We start from the raw sequence: 20,101 nt of genomic DNA, 5'->3' as shown, positions 1-20,101 counted from the left end.
AGAAAGGATTAGTTACTTTAAAACTTGTTGTTTTTCTAGTGGATGTTCCTTTGAAAGAATGGAAACATATTTTGATTTCTTGTTAGATGATACGAGAGATTGTCATGTCAAATTGACATGATTTCTCGGGTTTCTTTCACCAATTAAGTCAATGTTGATTTCATTTATATTTGTATGAATGTGTTGATAGATAAAATCGACAGATTAGATAGATAATCCGGAGGTCTCTCTCTTAAGTAGAGACACAAAGAACCCATGACAATAATCTCCGAAGTTCGTGGTCTTATCTTTTAAAGGCTTGTGAGGTGTTTATTGAAAGGTAGCTTCCTAATTTTTGTTTTGTGTTAACATGACAATCAAAAGTGGACCTCATATACCACATTGAAGTTGACATCCAAACTAAATTTAGTTTTAGGTCTCTTTCACTCTACTGCACTGCATGCTTTTCTATATGATGCATGCAACCACAACTTTTGAGGTTAAAATTATTCTTTTGGGTAAAAGACGTAGATCTTTTGACGTGTTAAACTCCTCTTGGCTCATCTCTCAAAAGCCAGGGATCAAATAGAAGCCAAATTGTCACACGAGATAACGACAGAGCCCTCTTTGCTAGAGCTTCAATTACATTGTTTTCAATCTGTTCAAACAAAAGTGAAATTAATGAGTTGAAAGAAAGTGAGAGTGGGCTTTCTTTCAACTTCGTCATAGGGTAGACAATTGTATATATATCTACGCGGTTGTGTATAAAGTTGAAGTGAACCCTAGCATTATTGACAACCTTTTAGTTGTTCTATATGTAAAAAGAAGATAGTGACCCAAGATAGATCTTGCGACAGTGTCTCAGTCTCTCAAAAACCTGATATCTAGCAAGATCTAGGCTGAGATTTGGTAAAAATCTCTGGTCGACTTGATCCAACTCTAGAACCCATATTGATTGGTATTTGGGATTAGTTCGGATTGGAATTTGGTATTTAGTCTATTTTAGCCTTTTCTGAACATAGTGGTTGCTTTACATTTGTGAGAAACTGGTGTATGTATAAGTTCTAATTCGACCCTAACTTTGAAACTAATACACTGAAGGAGTGAACATTGCAGCCTTACAAAACATGAAATACACAACTACTGCAAGGTCTTTGAAAGATCAATTTTATGCATTCTTACCCTTATTCTCGCATAAATGTTGTTTTCAAACTTGAAGTCATGACCACTAAAAAATTAAATAATTTTTTTCCCCTCTTTTGTTAACTAATTTGGATCTCTTCCCCAAAGACCAAAAACATTAACTTTGATTTAAATAAACACCTAATTGGATAAGTAGTTAAATAAATAAAGTAGTTAATTAAAAACTTCTTAACTAAAGAACTCCTAAGCATCCATGGGTTGGAGATTCTTGTATTTTGTGTTCCAACTACTTCTTTCTATCCTTTATGTGCTTTTATCTACTCGTAACAGTTGTGCTTTGATTTTTTTTAATTCATTAGAACCTCTTTTTTTTTTCTTTTTTTTTTTAATATAAACTATTATATTAATATATCCCAAAACAAAAATGACTCAACCAAAAGACATTTTAAAACTATTTATTTTTTTTGTTTTTTTTTAATGTAGTCGCTTATGTAGTAACCCAAGCATGGTTAGTTTATGAATTTTTTTTAATTTAATTAATAGAGAAGACATGAGAGATTAGGGGGAGGTTTGTTTAGTAACACGGTTCTCAATAAACTTGTCTGGAACCACTCACGAATATTCTGAATATGGAATCAAACGAGTCCGCGGTTTATCTTGTTGTATTAAGAGGTGACCCGACCCCAACCCGACCCCCTCGTATATGTGTATTAGAGGGGACATCAAGGTAGCAATTTGGGGGGTAGATGATTCAAATTTGGACCAAACACCATCTTTTTTTCCCCCTCTTCTTAGGTATATTTTTAATAGACATGCGATTTCATGAATCATAATGCATTGCATTATGTATTTAACCATATTATCTTATGGGTTATTAGTGGTGGGATGTATGTCTTATTTTGACTGTGTAATGAAACAAATTTCACCCGTTGAATGGGGGATGTATTTCAAATAATGGGTCCTACCATTGGACCACATTGGTCCAAATGTCCATTTCATGACACATAGAATGGTCCAAATGGTCCAAATAGTCCAAGCCCACCTCCAACCATATATATATAAAGATAAATGGGACATTATCAATCTCTTTAATAGAAGAGAAGAAAAACCTAAAGAGTAAAAAAGAATGTTACAAAATTTTCTTGGCATTGAAGTGGACCTTTGCAAAGATTGTCTGGTCTATTGGAAGGTCCACTACAGATGAAGCTTTAGGCCCTTTTATTCAGTTAGCTGGCCAACATAATTGTAAAGGTTAGCTTCTTTTTCTTTTGTTTTTCATTTTAAGTAGGAGAAAAAACTGCACAAATGGTGAATGTGTTACTAGTATAGTAGTGGAGCTTCTTATGCGAAGGCAATATGACCAATGATGTACTGGGTTCGAATCTCTGTCCATCCACACCTTTCCCCAACCCCACTTTCCATCCCCTGGGCCTATCTCCCCCCAGTCATTATGGTTGGCTTGATGATGATCGAAGAAAAAGAAAAAGAAGCCAAAAATGATAAATAATATGATGAGATTTACATATTTCATTCCAAGGCTACATCCATGGTGAAGAATTGTTACGAATTCACTGTGGAGATGAAGAAAGTAATAAAGAATGTAGTTCTCATTCATTTTCTACCTACTCTCAATCAATGAGAATTGATGTGCTTTTGGCATAGTGATGACAACCTTTTATGAAAAGGCAGTAAAACCAAGGAAGTGTTGGGTTCAAACCTTCGTCCTTCCAAAGCTTTCACCCACCCCCACCCCCTCCTCCCCTTCCCATCCCCTGGGCCTGTGGGGCTCAAGCGTTGTGACTCTTTTCACGTGGCAATGTTGAACGATATTTTCCAATGATAGAGGTTTAATCAAGGTTCGACATGTCGACCCGTGTCGCCGTGCCGAACCCTAGCGACACGGCCTACATGTCGCCTGATTTCTAAAACCTAAATGTCGAATGTTTTTAAACCTAAATACTAACGTCTTCTTCAGTGATTCAGTCTTCTACGGTTCAGGACCTCAGGTTTCTCTGCAACTTTCAGGGTTAATTGCCGTCAGCCATCCAAAGTCCAAAGACTCCAACCCACTCGATCTCCTCCTCCTCCGGTGGCAACTTTCTCTCCTTCCCAGGGATACTCGCCGTCAGCCATCCCAAACCATTGGATCTCCTCCTCCTCTGGTGGCTGGTTGTTCGAGGTCGTCGGTGGATGGTGGCGTTGTGATCGTTATCTGGGGTTTCATTTTTTGTGATCGAATCTGGAACGGGAGAGGACCTGGATGGAGAGTCAAGGTTTTTGCGTTTTTCTTTAAAGCCGTGGAAGGGTTTGGGTTGGGGTGGAAGTGGAACTTAGAAGCCATGGATGGCTTCGGTTGGAGAAGAATTCTGGTTTGATCAAGGGGCTGAAGCCCTCCTGTCTGTTTATGTGCTTCTCCCTCCCTCTCTCAACCTCTGCAACATTATTGCCGGTGGTGGTCAAGTGGTGGGTGGATCGACACAGGTCACCTCCTGTCTGTGTGCTTCTCTCTCCCTCTCTCGACCTTTGCAACATCACCACCGGTGGTGGTCAAGTGGATCGACACAGGTCAAGTTTTCTATATATCGCAGGGTATCGTCGACATATCACCGGGAATCGGCCGACTTAATGTTAAGTCGGTGTCGCCTGGGGGTATCGTGTCGCCCCCTAGCGACACCTCGAAATTTCGCCCGGTGTCGGCGATAAATCGCCGACACTAGGTACCATGGGTTTAATTAGCCTTCAAACATAAATTTCACTATTGTAGAAACTTTTCGATAACTCCAAAACTCGTCGGCATTAATTCTTGCTTTTGTCTCGTCGACCTAAATATTTTATCTCCATTAAAAAAAAAATTCCCCTCTATTCTTAATATGTTAATAAATCAATCTTTATAAGATTTAGTCCTTTCCATTCAAATATTTGGTGATAAATATGGTCTTGCTAACCAGGAAAAAATACTGCAAAACATCTTCGAATCTCTTGCTCCTTTTTTCTTTTCTTATTTATTTATTTATTATTAAGAGCTTCTTATATACCGGGGATGGGAATGAGAATATTAATCGAATAGGTGCAAACCCAAGACCTCCCCGTGGGAGGTTGCTCTTTGTTTCTAAAGGAGGCTAAACTTGATTTAACTCAATTTCATCTCATGTTTCTTGATAATTTATTTTCTATCACCATCTAGAGTGCCTTGGTAATCACAAACCTTGATACCAACCATACCTCTAATGGCTTTAAACCAAATATTTGCATATTTTGGTAAGATATGATCATTATCTTTTAATTGTTGTAATCCTTAGTTTGTGGGAAACACCCAAGGGTTGTCTCATGGTTTTTCAGCAATGAGCCATATCAAATTTCAAAGGATGCAAGACATAAGTCTCTTCTACGTTAGCAGAATAGAATAAATCCCAATCCTTAATATAGCCAAAGGAAGCCTACATTCACTTCCTTAGTTTTTCGCCCTCCATTGTTCTTTAGTTGAAAACTAGGGTTTTGAAACCCTAATGGAGGAAAACTATGTGTTGCAACTATACAAGACCTATTACATTGTAATGAGCTGCTTGTTCCAAATTGCACTTCTCCATCGCTTGTGGGTTCGATAGAAAGGAAAAATTGCTCATGGATTTCAAGATACTCATGTACAAGTTTTTACATTCTTCAGGACGACCCGAGCGTCGACAAAGGCTTCCAACACAGGCAAAGTCCAGGAAAAGAGAAGAATTTTTCTAAGCAGCCTTACCCTAACAATTTTTGCTAAGACACGATTTTAATGCCTTAAGGTCCTTCTTAATTCTCCAATCCTATCAAAGAGCTAAATTGATCATAAATCTTATTCTACCTGGATTCCAATTTTCAGCCTAAGTGGGCATCATTTGAGTCCCCAGTCATGTACCTTTCTACCAACACCATGGCCACTCTGTTGGTTGTTCATGAGGCAAGAAAACCTAAATTAACAGTAAAGCTCTAGATGTTGGAGATCTATGTAGACATAATCAAGCATAATTTAGTATAACCCAAATATCTTATTGTTTTTCTTTCTTTTATTTAATTTTTAATTTTAGTTATGTCGGTTATGGCATTATATATATACATAATTCACTCTTGTCATGAAACCTGAATCTTTGTGAAGCTTTGGTATTGCCTCAGCAAATCTGCCATCATCAATTGAACTTACCTATCAAATGGAAAGGAGAAGCATTTAAAGGCCCTACCCTACATGTTTCCATTGTGATTTGGATTAAACAAAGATCAATAATAGAGATGTCACTCTCTTGGACTAAAAGTGGGAGATTTCAAATGCATGAGATATAAGGACAATAGTCATTGCACAAAACAAGTTCAGTAATAAACAATCTTACTGTATATTCTAAGGATATCTGTCAGTTGGTTCAGCCAGTTCTGATCCAGCTGAACCAGTTCTATGTGGACAAGAATGGGTTAATTCTGAAACCAAACCGCTATAGAAAGTTCAATTTCGATTATAGTTTCTTAAACTTACCTTAAATCTTGCATAAGAAGATACCCAAAACACAAATGGCTCTATTCTATCTTGCTAGTGTTCAGAGTTAAACTTCCTTCTTCTTAAATGTATGTTATAGGAATGTGAAGAGAGCACAAACCATAGATCTTAACTCAATATATTTCACCTTCTATAAAATAATGGACATATCGCAAGTCTCCATGGCCGGACACGAGAACAGGGCACGTTCTTTCTTCAATTAGTTAATTGCAGATCTCATGTCCCTTACAAAACTAGACTGTTAAGTTCAAGAAATTAGTCTGTACTTGCTAAAATCCTAGACCTTAGAATTTTCTTTGAGAACTATCAACATGTTATCAACTATAAATATGGGCTCTTTATTGCATTGCACCTTGATCTAATTGTCCTCATTGCTCAACATCAATTGTGCTTGGCAAGAATTTCTGATTACCTTTTCTCTCACAGTTGTAGCTAGCCTAAGGCCAAAGTACCTAAATAGCCTCTCAACAAAAATTACTGAAAACTGCAAGCAAATTGGAGTGGAATTCAATCAAGTTTTCCCTCCTTGTTGAGGTAAACAACACAGTGAGTTTTGAGAGCATAACTGGGTGAAATCCTAGGCTAAAGAGTTCGCAAATTTAAGTACTGTCAAACAACAAAACAATCAACTTAACTTTCTCATACCAAACGAGCCAGATCCTTGTGCTCTAGCTGTTAGAGGGTCACACCTGATACAAGACTTAAGCGATGCATGTCTTTTCTCCCTTTTCCAAAGGTTTTTCTTTCAATCTGAATTAGAAAACTCCAAACTCGAGCATCCAAAGTTCTATGATATTCTCCTCAACGATAAAGTAATAACAAGGCATTCCCAAGATAAAATAGCTGCAAAATAAGAAGTTCCAGTGATCATTCTTGCATATATCATTAAAATCTCTAGGCATTAATCATGTTTGTGTTTGGAACATAATTTGGTTATCAATTGTTTATTATTTGTTCATAGGTTAATATGTCAACTAATTTTTTTAGATATTACTTTCTAGTCAAATTGATAATGACATGGCACTATTGATATTAGTATGTGAGATTAAATAATCAAGAACAGTCTCAAGAGATCAATGCGACTTACCTGCCAAATGAACATGTAAAAAGTGTATGCTGCTGAGTTGTTTGTAATATCAACAGATCTAGAATGGAACCATAGAACTAAAGCAAGGAAACAATGTCCTGCTGCCTATATACAACAAACCATCATATTGGATTACAAAGGAGTTGAATCAATGCCATCTTAGAACACACACAGTACATTATAAAACAAATTGTAAGTAAACATTAAGTTCATAGGGGAAATTTATTTACCATGGCAAACTTGCTAAATAATGTAGAAGCAGAGAAAGCTCCTACTATAATACCAATTGCATATTCTACCAAAAGAACATTGACGCCAACAAAAAATGCCTGCTCAAACGAAGGCAAACATGTTAGGTTCATACTTTATTGTGAACTCACTACTAGGGGAAAACTTGCTTTCCTAGAACAAATATGAGCAAAATAATATGGAAAAAATACGAAAAAATAAAGTGTGCTTCATACAGTTATGGAACTTGATACTCATATCTAGTTATCATACATAACCAACCTTATATATATATAATAAAAGACAAAAGAAACAAAAAAACTTCTAAATGCAAAGTAATGCAAGGCAGGCCCGGGATTTAGGGTTTTCAGTAGAATGTATAAGGGGTATTAGGGATGGATTCAGGAAAGATCGATTAGGGATTTAAGATACTTATTTTGGGGGTTTAAGGCTCATCAAAAGGAAGAAGACGATGGATTTGGGCTAATGATAAAAGACCTCTACATGCTTGGAGTGGAACTACCCTGTTTGTTGGCAACTAGACCTGTAAACAGATTGGATCGGCTCGGATACAGCACTAGCCAAATCCAAATCCAAATCCGACAAGCAAATTTACTATCCAACCCCAATCCGATATCCGATGGAGATTTACAAAAGGATTCTAAATTCGAATCTGAAAAGATAGCAAATATCCGATAATTATCTGCTCCGGTAAAGTATCTAGTTACTAATTGTCAATTTTCAGTTTCTGATTTCCGATTACTAGAATTGGGCTCTAGTGATGTTGGGTAGAAGTCAATATGAGAGAACCCTAGAAATTAAAAATTCAAGAAACCCAACTGCCAATAGAGAACTACAAAAATGAAATGAAGAACCCTAAAATTCCAAATTAAGATAAAAGCTTCCAAACTTGTAAACTCAGTCTGAAAGTTGACCATCACCCATCGATGATTGTTTCAATTTCTTAAATTGAGTTCTTTCTATAACATATTTCTCCTATGCAGATTAAATACTTGATTAGATCATATATTAAAAGAAAGTTAATCAACATTGTTTAATGTACTTTGTCTGTCACGTTTTTCTTTTAACTATTAAGTCCATGAAAACCGAAGTAATCATGGAGTCGCGGGTTGGTTCTGCAAGTGAGGAATGAATGAGGTGTTGGCACTAATTTTGATTTTTGGGTCGATTGCTAAAGCAACACAGCACAACTAAGCCATTTGTAACCCAACAGTAGTTCCCCTCCTCTCTAATCCATACCTTACCATGGTATTACCATGGGCAATAAACCCCAGAAACCAATACAATTATAGGGGCATCATTTCCACGGCCCCTTGAAAGATCAGAATAGGTATCGACCGAAATTTTGACCATTTCAACATTCAAACTTATTTTTCCTTAGTTTTTGTTGATTTCTATCCATTTTCATCTAATTTCCACGACTCCTTTGCCTTCAAACACCTCTTTTGCTCATTTTTTGCCTCTAAACACCTCCTAAGCCACAACAACTACAAAGGAAACTCCAGCAACAATAGAATGTGAAGCATGAGCCATACCCAACAGTTCCAAATTTCCCCTTTTTTATTTTTGTTTTGTCCTTGCCTTAAATGATCTTGTATTGCCTTGAAATTATTATATATTTACCCTAGGACTATGATCTATGATTGTGTTTTGTTAAACTTATCTTTTTATTATTTGCTACCATTTTTTGATTTTTTGATTTTAATAATTATTTTCTAAATTATGTATTTATTATATGTATATATGATATATAGGCTTCAACTTAATATACGTGAGACACCATCACTTGATTTTTTATGTATATATGATATATAGGCTTCAACTTAATATATGTGAGACACCATCACTTGATCTAGTCGGTCATTTTATTTTGTTGACTTGTTGTATATGTAACCATTCTACCAAACAATTCATGTATGCTGATGATTATATGCCTGTATGCAATACAATTTGCATGTCGGAACTAGCCATTTGTTAGTATACTTGAATGATAAACTTTCAATGGTTTTTTTTTTTTGTGAAATACTAGTTCCATTGTGTTTATTATGCTTGAAATAGGTAGTATACAAGAATCCAAATAATTTTGAGTCCATATGAGGCCCGAAATTGAAGTTCCAATTTCCAGAAAAAAAAAGTGTCCAGTTTCGACCGATATTTCGACCTAAACGTCGAAATTTTGGCCTTCTGCAAGGTCGAAATTCTTGTTTCGGTCGAATTTTCTTCCTTGCCTCAACCTAAAACTTTTCAAGGGTTTCTATTGAAATTTTGGAAATTAAGTACAAAGACTGCTCAAAGGGATGTGTTGAATCGATTTTTTTTTTTGGACATCTTCTATCCAGCCCACCATCTGTACATGCTACCAAGGAAAATTTTCAATTGATATGGTAATTTCGACCTTGAAAAATGTCAAAATTTCCATGTTTCGGTCGAAATTTCGACCGAAACTAGATACTTTTTATCTGACTCTTGAATAGTCAATTTTGAGCCTCAAATGCACTCAAATTGATTTGGATTTTTGCATACTACCTATTTCAAGCATAATAAACACTATAAAACTACTAGTTTACTAAAAAACTACTGAAAGTGTAACATCCAAGTATCCAACATTCCAAGAATATAGTACATGAATCAGAGAAGCAGCGGGAATGTTATTACTTACAAGTTAGTGAGTTACAAGTCTATTCTATTCAAGCCTCAAGGTCTCCCTCTTCCTTCTGCACTCCATACAAATGACAATACAACTCCCATGATGTTTGCCCCATATAGTTTTGGACATAGTCAACAATTGCATCTCTGTACGTGGCCTCATCCACATGCATAAGATTTCCTGACGGTGGGAAGTTGTGAATCTCCAACTGGTGGTGGTGGGTCTTGTGGCTGTGGAATAGTGTGGAAGATCTGCTCAACAAATGAAAGAGCACCTTGGCTCTCAGGACTAGGAGAAGGATAAGGATAATGATAAGGTCCCAATGGCTGACTCCGATAATTGACAGTGGGAGGGACACCATAAGCTCCATAGGCTGCTCCATAACCATAAGGCTCCACTAGTGGCTGACTGGCTTGACCCTGAATTTGATAGCCAGGAGGGACACCATATGGTCCATAACCATAAGTTGACTCGGTAGAACCAATACTCTCCACAGAAGTATCATATGAGGACTCCACAGGGCTATGCCATCCGGATCCTCTGGAGGTGGAGTCTCTAGCATCATCAATGGTCATCGATCTCATAGATCCCACCAAGCTCTCGGCATCAGGTGGATGGTAGGACCAATATGATGACATGTCCTCTGTGCTCCAGCCATGCTGTCTCCCCTTCCCCTTCCTCGAATATGTAGAGGAAACATTTTTGCCTCGAGATGCAGTTCCAGTATGGTCTGAATCTTGTGTCGCGCGGGTGAACTGACTCTCGCCTGTGAATCTCGGTGGTCGTCCTCCCCCTTGACTCTCACGAACTGCTAGTGGTGGAGGTGGTCTATCCTTAGAATCAATTGAATCCTGATCACGAGGTCCCACACCCTCCTCATCCCCTCCACCATCGTCGTCATCGCCGGAGATCTTAGTCACCTCATCCTCAGTGTCGGACCAGAGAATCAAATCCTCACTCTGGGTGGATGCACTAAGGTGTGGCACGAAGGGACGGGCGGGCTCTGCATGTGCCCTCCCTTCCTGGGCCATGTACTCATCCACATCAGCCCCCATCTCCTCTGCAATCTGTCTACTGGGACGACCTCCCTCCTCATTCAGCAATGGCGCTTCACTGTCCCTGATCCAGTCAACTACTGGGTTATCATCGTTATCCATCTCAAATATGTCGACCAACTCGATATTGGTGCTCTCTCTGTCCATCCCCTGTCTAATATGATCCTCTCTCAATCTCATATTATAATGTATGTAGATAAGGTCCTCTAGACGCTTCACACCCAATCGGTTGCGCCTCTTCGAGTGAATGAGGCTGAAGGTGCTCCAGTTTCGCTCACAACCAGTGGCAGAACATGTTTGGGAGAGCACTTTGCTTGCAATCCTACTCAAGTTATGTGAATCACGTCCAAACAACCACCACTCAGCTGCAACAAACATAGACTCCAAGTCATTTTAATACTTAAATAACTAAATTAAAGATACAACAACAACAACAACAACAACAACAATAAGCCTTGTCCCAACTAAATGGGGTCGGCTACATGGATTCTTGCCCTCCAATCAGTTCTGTTTGAGGCCATGCTAGATACAAGGCCTAAGCTATACATATCCTTTCTCACCACTTCTCCTAAGGTTATATCTTAGGTCTACCCCTAGCTCTTCTAGTTCCTTCAATATGGATTATATCACTTCTCCGTACAGGAGCATTTATAGGTCTCCGTTGAACGTGGTCGTGCCACCTCAAATGACTTTCTCTAAGCTTATCACTTATGGGAGCAACTCCCAGACCAACTCTAATATGATCGTTTCTTATCTTATCCATCCTAGTTTTGCCACTCATCCATCTTAGCATCCTCATTTCTGCTACACTGAATTTATCTATATGATTCTTTTTAACGTACCCTAACACTCGCACCGTACATCATAGCTGGTCGAACAACAGTCCTATAAAATTTTCCTTTAAGCTTTAATGGAATACGCCGATCACATAAGACCCCGGACGCCCCTCTCCACTTCATCCACCCTCTTAAAGATAGAATATAATAATTAAATGTATAATGAAATAAATGAATGAACTTACCTGCAGGGGCGGTTTCCCGTCCCGATACGGCCACAGCACAACCGAAGCTCCCGGTGGCATCCCTAAAAGCCTTTATCTAATATATAAAGAGAAAAAACAATAACTAGTTACTAGGTTAATGACTTAGTGTAAAACTATGAATTGTGAATATCAAATGGTTCAAATCACTATCTCACCTCCATAAGAATGACTGCTTGTTTAGTTGAATCCGGTTCGAACTTCTCCACTACAGTTTGGACATCATCCATCAAATCTTGCCTCATCCCAAGATTGTCCTTGTAATGGTACTTGGGATTTAAATAGTATGCTGTGTAAGAAAGAGTATGTCATAAAATGGGAATAGTTAATGCTTAATAGTGTGATAACATAATGAAAATTAAATTAAATACTAAACTTAACAACTCACCAGCCTTATGTAGTGGATGCTGCAACATAGACTCCCATCTAATGTCGATGATTTGAAGGACTTTCTTGTTGCCGCGTGGGTGGACCTGAGCAACTTGCTGCTTCATCCTCTCTACTGCAACAAATATGTGTGCTAGAGTAGGTTTTCTCTGCTGATCTATCATCCTCAACACATTCACCACAGGCTCAAGCATCTTCACCACTATCCTCACATTGTGCCAGAAAGTCTCATCGAGTATGGTCAACTGTGCTCTCCTTCCTCCCACTGATGAAGAACCCTCCTAGTTAAACCACTCCTCTAATGCAAACATACTCCTAAGGCCAGTTTTCCTACTCTCAAAGCTCTACAGTGCTATCCAATTAGTAGCAAATCTGGTTATGCCTGGCCTCACTAACTCACCTTGACACTTGTTGTAATACCCGCACCCCAAAATTCCCGATCTAATTCGAATTTTATTTTTATCCAAAGAACCAACTCGGACCGATGAGCCCGGAGTCGACACCATCGAACCGACAAACGAACCACTGGAGACCCTTAGCGAGAATGTCATTCCAAAGAGGTACGATTTAATTATTCGAGAATTCATTTATTTCCTCATGACCGATACATAGTAATGTTCATAGATCTCATATCCGGTGGAATTAGACTGAACCGAAAATAAGGAAATGATCAGCATGATTTTCTGAACCCGGTGGTATTAATATTGCCCAGCGTAAGATAATAGAGTGGGCCCATAAAGAAACCCGCTATTGAATTAAATATTAGTAGGTATAAGTAATATAATATATATTAGATATGTTACTTATATAGCATGTATTATATATACTATATGTTAGTATATATAAGATATATATTATGTTCAATACGTGAGAAATGGGGATTTGGGTGAGTGGAGGAGGGAAAGAGGGAGGAGGTGACACCTCCCACTTTCCCACTCACTTGCATGGCTTTAAGAAAGGAAAGAAAGAAAGTGAGGTGGAGGTAATGTAAGGATGAAGTGTCATCCTTGAAATGAATGTGGCAAATGGGATGACTGAGGTGTCACTTTAGAGGGCAAGGTTTTAAAGATAAAAGTACCTAGCTCCACATATGGAGCTAGGTGATGAAGTCATAAAATGCATGAAAGTAAAAAGACTTTAGGAAGTCTTCATTTCAACCACCCACCCCCACGTGTAGTAGGAGGTGGTAATTGTGCGGAATAAATTATAGGTTAAAATGATGAGCGTGTGATATATTACTTTATAAGGTGTCAATCTAATAAACCATGATTTGTAAGTGTTCTTAAAACCAAAAATCGTGAAACCCTTATATATATATATATATAAACACGAGATTAGGTGGGAAAGAGAGTTTGGTAAATCTTCGCTCACAGAAGGGAAATAAGACGTGCAAGCAAGCTATCTTACAGTGAATTTTACGAGTCTTACGCGGAATCGACAAGAAATTGGTGAGTGGGAATTTAGGACTCTCATGCATCATGGATCTTTACATTATTTTATTGGTCATGCAAGCATGCGTATATTGTGTAGAATTGATGTAATTAGGACATGCATGGCATAGCATGATATTTATATAATCGCAACACATGTGGATATGATTATGATTGCATGCATACCCTCTGGTGATGATGTGGGAAATACCTTGAATGTGTGAGCGTACGCCCCGGTAGAAGTGTATGATGGGTATTACACTCCTGGACTGTACACTCGGTATTCCCACACTCATTACTATGATGGGTATGAAATGACTTAATTATAGTAAACATCATTTCGTTCTAATTCTATATTGCATACGAGGCCAGCTGTATGACTGTGGACCTGTGGTATGAGACACAGAACATATTCCGGACCCCGCATAATCATTATAGTAGATTGCATGGCTAGAGTGCATATCTGAGTGCTACTTCCCTTGCCAACAGGGGATTAGGTGTTGGTCAACCAATGGGATGTGGGTGAAATGTGAGTAACTCATGGGCCTCATGCGGTTGTCTAGGGTGAAATGTGAGTAACCCAACGGTCCGGTGGTATTCTTGTGGTTATGTGAATATGATTAAACCCCATAGGGGTACTGGAAAAATATTGCATCGCGACCGGAGTAGCGCCTAACCCTCACGGACCTAGGCATTGTATGTTAGAGCATATATTTGTGCATCATAACCTCATGATATATTGTTGTCTTTGCTTTATAGATGTTTCCCCTCACTGGGCTCTGTGAGCTCACTTTTTATATACACGTGTTCTACAGATTCAATATTATCGGAGGATGCCAGTCTTACCCCTCCCGACTTCCCGTCTGAGGCACTTTCAACGTGTGTTCCCAATTACAAGGATTGGTGGACCCCCACTCCTTCTAATCATGGAAATGGATGTGTGTGTGACATTTGTGCCTACTCAGGACCCACTTAGGTTGAGTGGGATTGCTGGTGACCTAGCAGCTTTCGGCACAGTAGATGTCCGTGTGGGGAATATGTTACGCCTTGTACCTGTGTGATATGAGTCTTATGGTGGAGGTAGTGTTATTTCTGTTGTATTTTGTACGTCACTTGTTGGCTCGGCATCATGTATTTCTTTTTGGTGTGATGCACCCTAGCCCAGGAGGGTATGTGTATATGTACAAGTGACTTTTGATGGGAAGGAAATAACACGTTCTCCCTTTTGTCCTTAGTTATCTAAGTTTAATCCAGTTGCCTTGTTATGGTTGATACTTGTGACGAATGGGTGTATATTACAACCTGATCTTGGTTTGGTGCGAGAGTGGACCGGTAAGTGTTCGCACTGTTGCATCTTCGGTTTGATGAAATTGGGGTGTGACACTTGTCCCTCATCATCCTTAATGCATAGGTGTGGTTATATATGAAGGTGCTAACATGTCGAGCTTTCTCCACGGGGTTCTTCACAAGCTTAACCTTTCCAATGTCCTTCAACATTAAGTCAGTGCAGTGAGCAGCACAAGGAGTCCAAAAGAGCCTATATCTGTCCATCCATCAAGGCATCAAGCCATCAATACAAAGTTATAAAGTGTACATGTATATGTGTAATGTAAATATATGTATTTACAAATAAAAATTAATACTATATGTTAAAATACCTGAAGTTCTCTTGCATCTTCAACCCAGCTTTCTTGTAGTTGAAGCCATTATCAGTCACAATTTGAACCATATTTTCCACTCCAACCTCCTTCACCACTTGCTTCAATAATTTGTAAATGTATTTTGCATCCTTCTTCTCACCGGATGCATCTACTGACTTGAGGAACACTGTCCTCCCATCAAAACTCAATATGAAATTGATGATGGACTGGCCTAGTGGGACCAGCCCGATCTACTTTTTAGAGTGATTGTACGTTCTGTCTATCGAACTAAGGTTCACACACTAGTCAAGTTCATATATTCCTATTCAACCCTAGGTCACACTTCTTAACTCTAAGGTCCAGGTCAAGCCACTCAGTTGTTTTTGTAACTCCTGGGAGGCATAGAACAACCCTGCTCTGATACCACTTCTGTCACACCCCGATTTCATCAAACCGAAGATGCAACAGTGCGAACACTTACCGGTCCACTCTCGCACCAAACCAGGATCAGGTTGTAATATACACCCATTCGTCACAAGTATCAACCATAACAAGGCAACTGGATTAAACTTAGATAACTAAGGACAAAAAGGAGAACATGTTATTTCCTTCCCATCAAAAGTCACTTGTACATATACACATACCCTCCAGGGCTAGGGTGCATCACACCAAAAAGAAATACATGATGCCGAGCCAACAAGTGACGTACAAAATACAACATAAATAACACTACCTCCACCATAAGACTCATATCACACAGGTACAAGGCGTAACATATACCCCACACGGACATCTACTGTGCCGAAAGCTGCCAGGTCACCAGCAATCCCACTCAACCTAAGTGGGTCCTGAGTAGGCACAAATGTCACACACACATCCATTTCCATGATCAGGAGCGGGGGTCCACCAATCCTCGTAATCGGGAACACACGTCGAAAGTGCCTCAGACGGGAAGTCGAGAGGGGTAAGACCGGCATCCTCCGATAATACTGAATCTATAGAACACGTGTATATAAAAAGTGAGCTCACAGAGCCCAGTGAGGGGAAACATCTATAAAGCAAAGACAACAATATATCATGAGGTTATGATGCACAAATATATGCTCTAACATACAATGCCTAGGTCCGTGAGGGTTAGGCGCTACTCCGGTCGCGATGCAATATTTTTCCAGTACCCCTATGGGGTTTAGTCATATTCACATAACCACAAGAAAACCAACGGACCGTTGGGTTACTCGCATTTCACCCTAGACAACCGCATGAGGCCCATGGGTTACTCACATTTCACCCACATCCCATTGGTTGACCAACACCTAATCCCCTGTTGGCAAGGGAAGTAGCACTCAGATATGCACTCTAGCCATGCAATCTACTATAATGATTATGCGGGGCCCGGAATATGTTCTGTGTCCCATACCACAGGTCCACAGTTATACAACTGGCCTCGTATGCAATATAGAATTAGAACGAAATGTTGTTTACTATAATTAAGTCATTTCATACCCATCATAGTAATGAGTGTGGGAATACTGAGTGTACAGTCCAGGAGTGTAATACCCATCATAAACTTCTACCGGGGTGTACGATCACACATTCAAGGTATTTCCCACATCATCACCAGAGGGTACGCATGCAATCATAATCATATCCACATGTGTTGCGATTATATAAATATCATGCTATGCCATGCATGTCCTAATTACATCAATTCTACACACAATATACGCATGCATGCATGACCAATAAAATAATGTAAAGATCCATGATGCATGAGAGTCCTAAATTCCCACTCACCAATTTCTTGTCGATTCCGCATAAGCCTCGTAAAATTCACAGTAAGATAGCTTGCTTGCACGTCTTATTTCCCTTCTGTGAGCGAAGATTTACCAAACTCTCTTTCCCACCTAATCTCGTGTTTATATATATATAAGGGTTTCACGATTTTTGGTTTTAAGAACACTTACAAATCATGGTTTATTAGATTGACACCTTATAAAGTAATATATCACACGCTCATCATTTTAACCTATAATTTATTCCGCACAATTACCACCTCCTACTACACGTGGGGGTGGGTGGTTGAAATGAAGACTTCCTAAAGTCTTTTTACTTTCATGCATTTTATGACTTCATCACCTAGCTCCATATGTGGAGCTAGGTACTTTTATCTTTAAAACCTTGCCCTCTAAAGTGACACCTCAGTCATCCCATTTGCCACATTCATTTCAAGGATGACACTTCATCCTTACATTACCTCCACCTCACTTTCTTTCTTTCCTTTCTTAAAGCCACGCAAGTAAGTGGGAAAGTGGGAGGTGTCACCTCCTCCATTTGGAGAAAGTCATCCCCACTTTTTCCTTCACACTCCCCCATAAGTGCTTCAACTTCCTCTGCTTTTGCTCAGGCCTCCTAAATAGGGCCAGATCATTGCGAAGAATCTTAAGATCCGGATTTGTAGGATGTGCTAGCGAAGCTTGACCCCTTGTAAGGGCCCGTGGGATAGGAGCCTCTTGCCTCACACTCTGAGTCCTCCTCAAAGGGACTTGGGAGCCACTTGTGCCTCCTATACCTACTAGCTCTCTAGAGGACCCACAACCTAGACCCCTCTGTTGCCTCCTCATGTCATCAATCCTCTGTTGCTCCCTACTCATCATCATCGCCCTCCTCAGCTGATCGGCCGCTGGATCAGGGTCAGTGTCTCCTGGCTCATCCCTACCATAATCCTCAGGATTTGGAAGGTCATCTGAGTAGGCATCCTCAAACTCATCCCCCTGTGTTCTCTTCTCTTTCCTCTTTTGCTGTCCACCAGTAATATATGAGGCCATTGCCCTCTTGACCTCTACGGGCACCCTGTTGCCACCAGCTAGATGCAGCTTCAATCTAGTGGCCCCACCTCCTCCTATTTGTTTCTTACAATAATTACACTCGCTCTTCCTCTTATCACCTGTCAGTGGCTTCCCATGTTCCCAAGCTATGTCTGACATCTTTAAAAGAGAGTGCCTGATACAAGAAACACACTAAGTATCTTGAAAAGCTCCACAATATGCTCCAAAAATGACATACATGCTTCTAATAATAACCTCTTATTTTTAAATATAAAAAAAATATATGTATAACTATATAAGTTTTTTTTTTAATATATAAATAATTTTAAAATATATAAATACACACAAACTATCTTAAAAATATCCACAACATGCCCCAAAAATTGCATACATGCTTCCACTAATACTCCGCTATTTTAAAATTTAAAACAGAAATTAATTAGTTTTTTTAATATTTAAATATTTTTTAATTATTTAAATATATATTAAATACAGTAAAATTACATAATTAACAGAAAAAAAATTAATTCAACACCATCACAGAAATATGGTGAACTCTCACATACATTCATTTGAAGCTTATACATGTACTATACATATACATTTTTAGCAAAATACATAATTTAGTAAATAATTTTTAATAACAGAAAAAGAAAAAAAAATAGTAAGAAGAATCAAAAAATAATTTTGACACTTCAAATTCATAGATCAACACTCTAAAGTAAACATACATAAATTTGGAAGCAATCTAACATGATTTAAGGCACAAATGAAACAAAAATAAAAAAATGAGGAAGTTGGTTACTCACCTTGCAAGATTTGAGAAAATGAACAAATGGAGGAGCAAATCAAGTGTTTGAAGGAAATGGAATACTAGAAATTAGGTGTAGAAGGGGATGAAAGCAAGAGAAATCAGCAAAAATTTCCAAAAGAGGTCGAAATGCAGAGGGCGATATCGCTCGGTAGGTCGAGATAGCGTCGATAGGTCGAAAAGTGGCTCGGTTTGGACACTTTATAAGCCTCCACAGTAACATTTCAGCCTGATATGGTATCGGGCCGATATTTCGACTCGTATCAACTGATATATCGGTCAATACAAAACGATATGGATACTTTCTGTTCCTACTACTACATTTCGTTTCGAATTCAAAAATGCCAGACATATCGATCGATTTTTGTTCCATGCATGCTACTAATGTCCTCATATGACTTTATCACAATGGATCAGAAGATTTCTTCACAATTTGGTGATGCATATCCCACAAAAGTTACTTACAGACCAATGCACATTAGCTCCATCGAGCCCTGAAACTACCAGCACAAGCACTGGCCCCATCATTGTAGCCCCACCAAAGGCCTATATAGTCCACAGAAACTGGTAGTGATCCCATGCCAAGGCCAAAGAGCACACAACTGCCCAATGTGAGAAATAGAGGAGCAATTGAGATTCAAACGTAGGACATGGGGGCTACTAAACCGCTTGGGAGTGAGATTGGGACCACTAAACCACCAGCCCCAACGGTAAACAATTTTATTAAGACTCAAGAGAGTATGATGTGATAATGTCCTTGAAAATTATGTACCTAGTTATTATGAACCTTTGAAAATATGAACTAATATTTCACTTCATTACTTGTTTAAGCTTAAACTGCTTATTAATAATGCTCAAGTACTTAAACAATGTATAAATGTGTGCCAATCAAGGGAGCAAATACAAAAACCAATCTAGGTAACTATTTTTGCAATATGATCATTTAAATGCATCAATATACCCTAAAATACAGTTTTCATGAATATGAATTCATATTTCAAAAATGTTCCTGTATGAAAATATACTCAGATTCGAGTGCATACAAGCAAGCAAAAGTGCAACAACCATTCTCGATTATCTTTTAACCAAACCGATCATGGACAAGTATTCATAGCATGGTTCATATCTCCTGGATACTTTCGAGAAATTGCGCGTAGATCGCTATGAAAACCAAGACAAAATCATAATGAGGAAGAAAAAAAATATCAGCGAGACTGGTTTCGAGTGAAATGGTCCAAACATCTATAGGCTTAGTTCTACCGTGTTTCAAGCGACATCTACACAATT

At 38.7% G+C, this 20,101-nt stretch overlaps 2 protein-coding genes across 2 annotated transcripts in view; both read right to left on the bottom strand.

Annotated features, from left to right (window-relative positions):
* Window positions 1–5,749: 5,749 nt before the first annotated feature.
* The window catches only part of LOC149018911 (putative homogentisate phytyltransferase 1, chloroplastic), a 28,712-nt gene continuing 14,360 nt past the window's right edge, over window positions 5,750–20,101 (bottom strand). Inside the window, exons 10-12 of the mRNA XM_089153030.1 lie at window positions 6,962–7,060; window positions 6,732–6,836; window positions 5,750–6,487 (exon numbers count right to left, since the gene is read on the bottom strand). Coding sequence (XP_089009156.1) covers window positions 6,446–6,487; window positions 6,732–6,836; window positions 6,962–7,060 — 246 coding nt within the window. The 3' untranslated portion in view covers window positions 5,750–6,445. The remainder of the gene's footprint in view (window positions 6,488–6,731; window positions 6,837–6,961; window positions 7,061–20,101) is intronic.
* LOC149018912 (uncharacterized) lies at window positions 7,694–13,034 on the bottom strand. Its single transcript, XM_089152834.1, has 4 exons — window positions 12,110–13,034; window positions 11,880–12,010; window positions 11,602–11,779; window positions 7,694–7,770 (listed from the first exon to the last, which is right to left on the bottom strand). The coding sequence occupies exons 1-4, from the start codon at window positions 12,300–12,302 to the stop codon at window positions 7,694–7,696; spliced, it is 579 nt and encodes a 192-aa protein (XP_089008960.1). The 5' UTR covers window positions 12,303–13,034.

This window comes from Hakea prostrata, chromosome 4 (genome assembly GCF_041222555.1).
Source record: "Hakea prostrata isolate BN-2017 chromosome 4, UWA_Hpros_2, whole genome shotgun sequence".
NCBI lineage: Eukaryota > Viridiplantae > Streptophyta > Magnoliopsida > Proteales > Proteaceae > Hakea > Hakea prostrata.
This window is presented reverse-complemented; position numbering and strand designations above follow the sequence as displayed.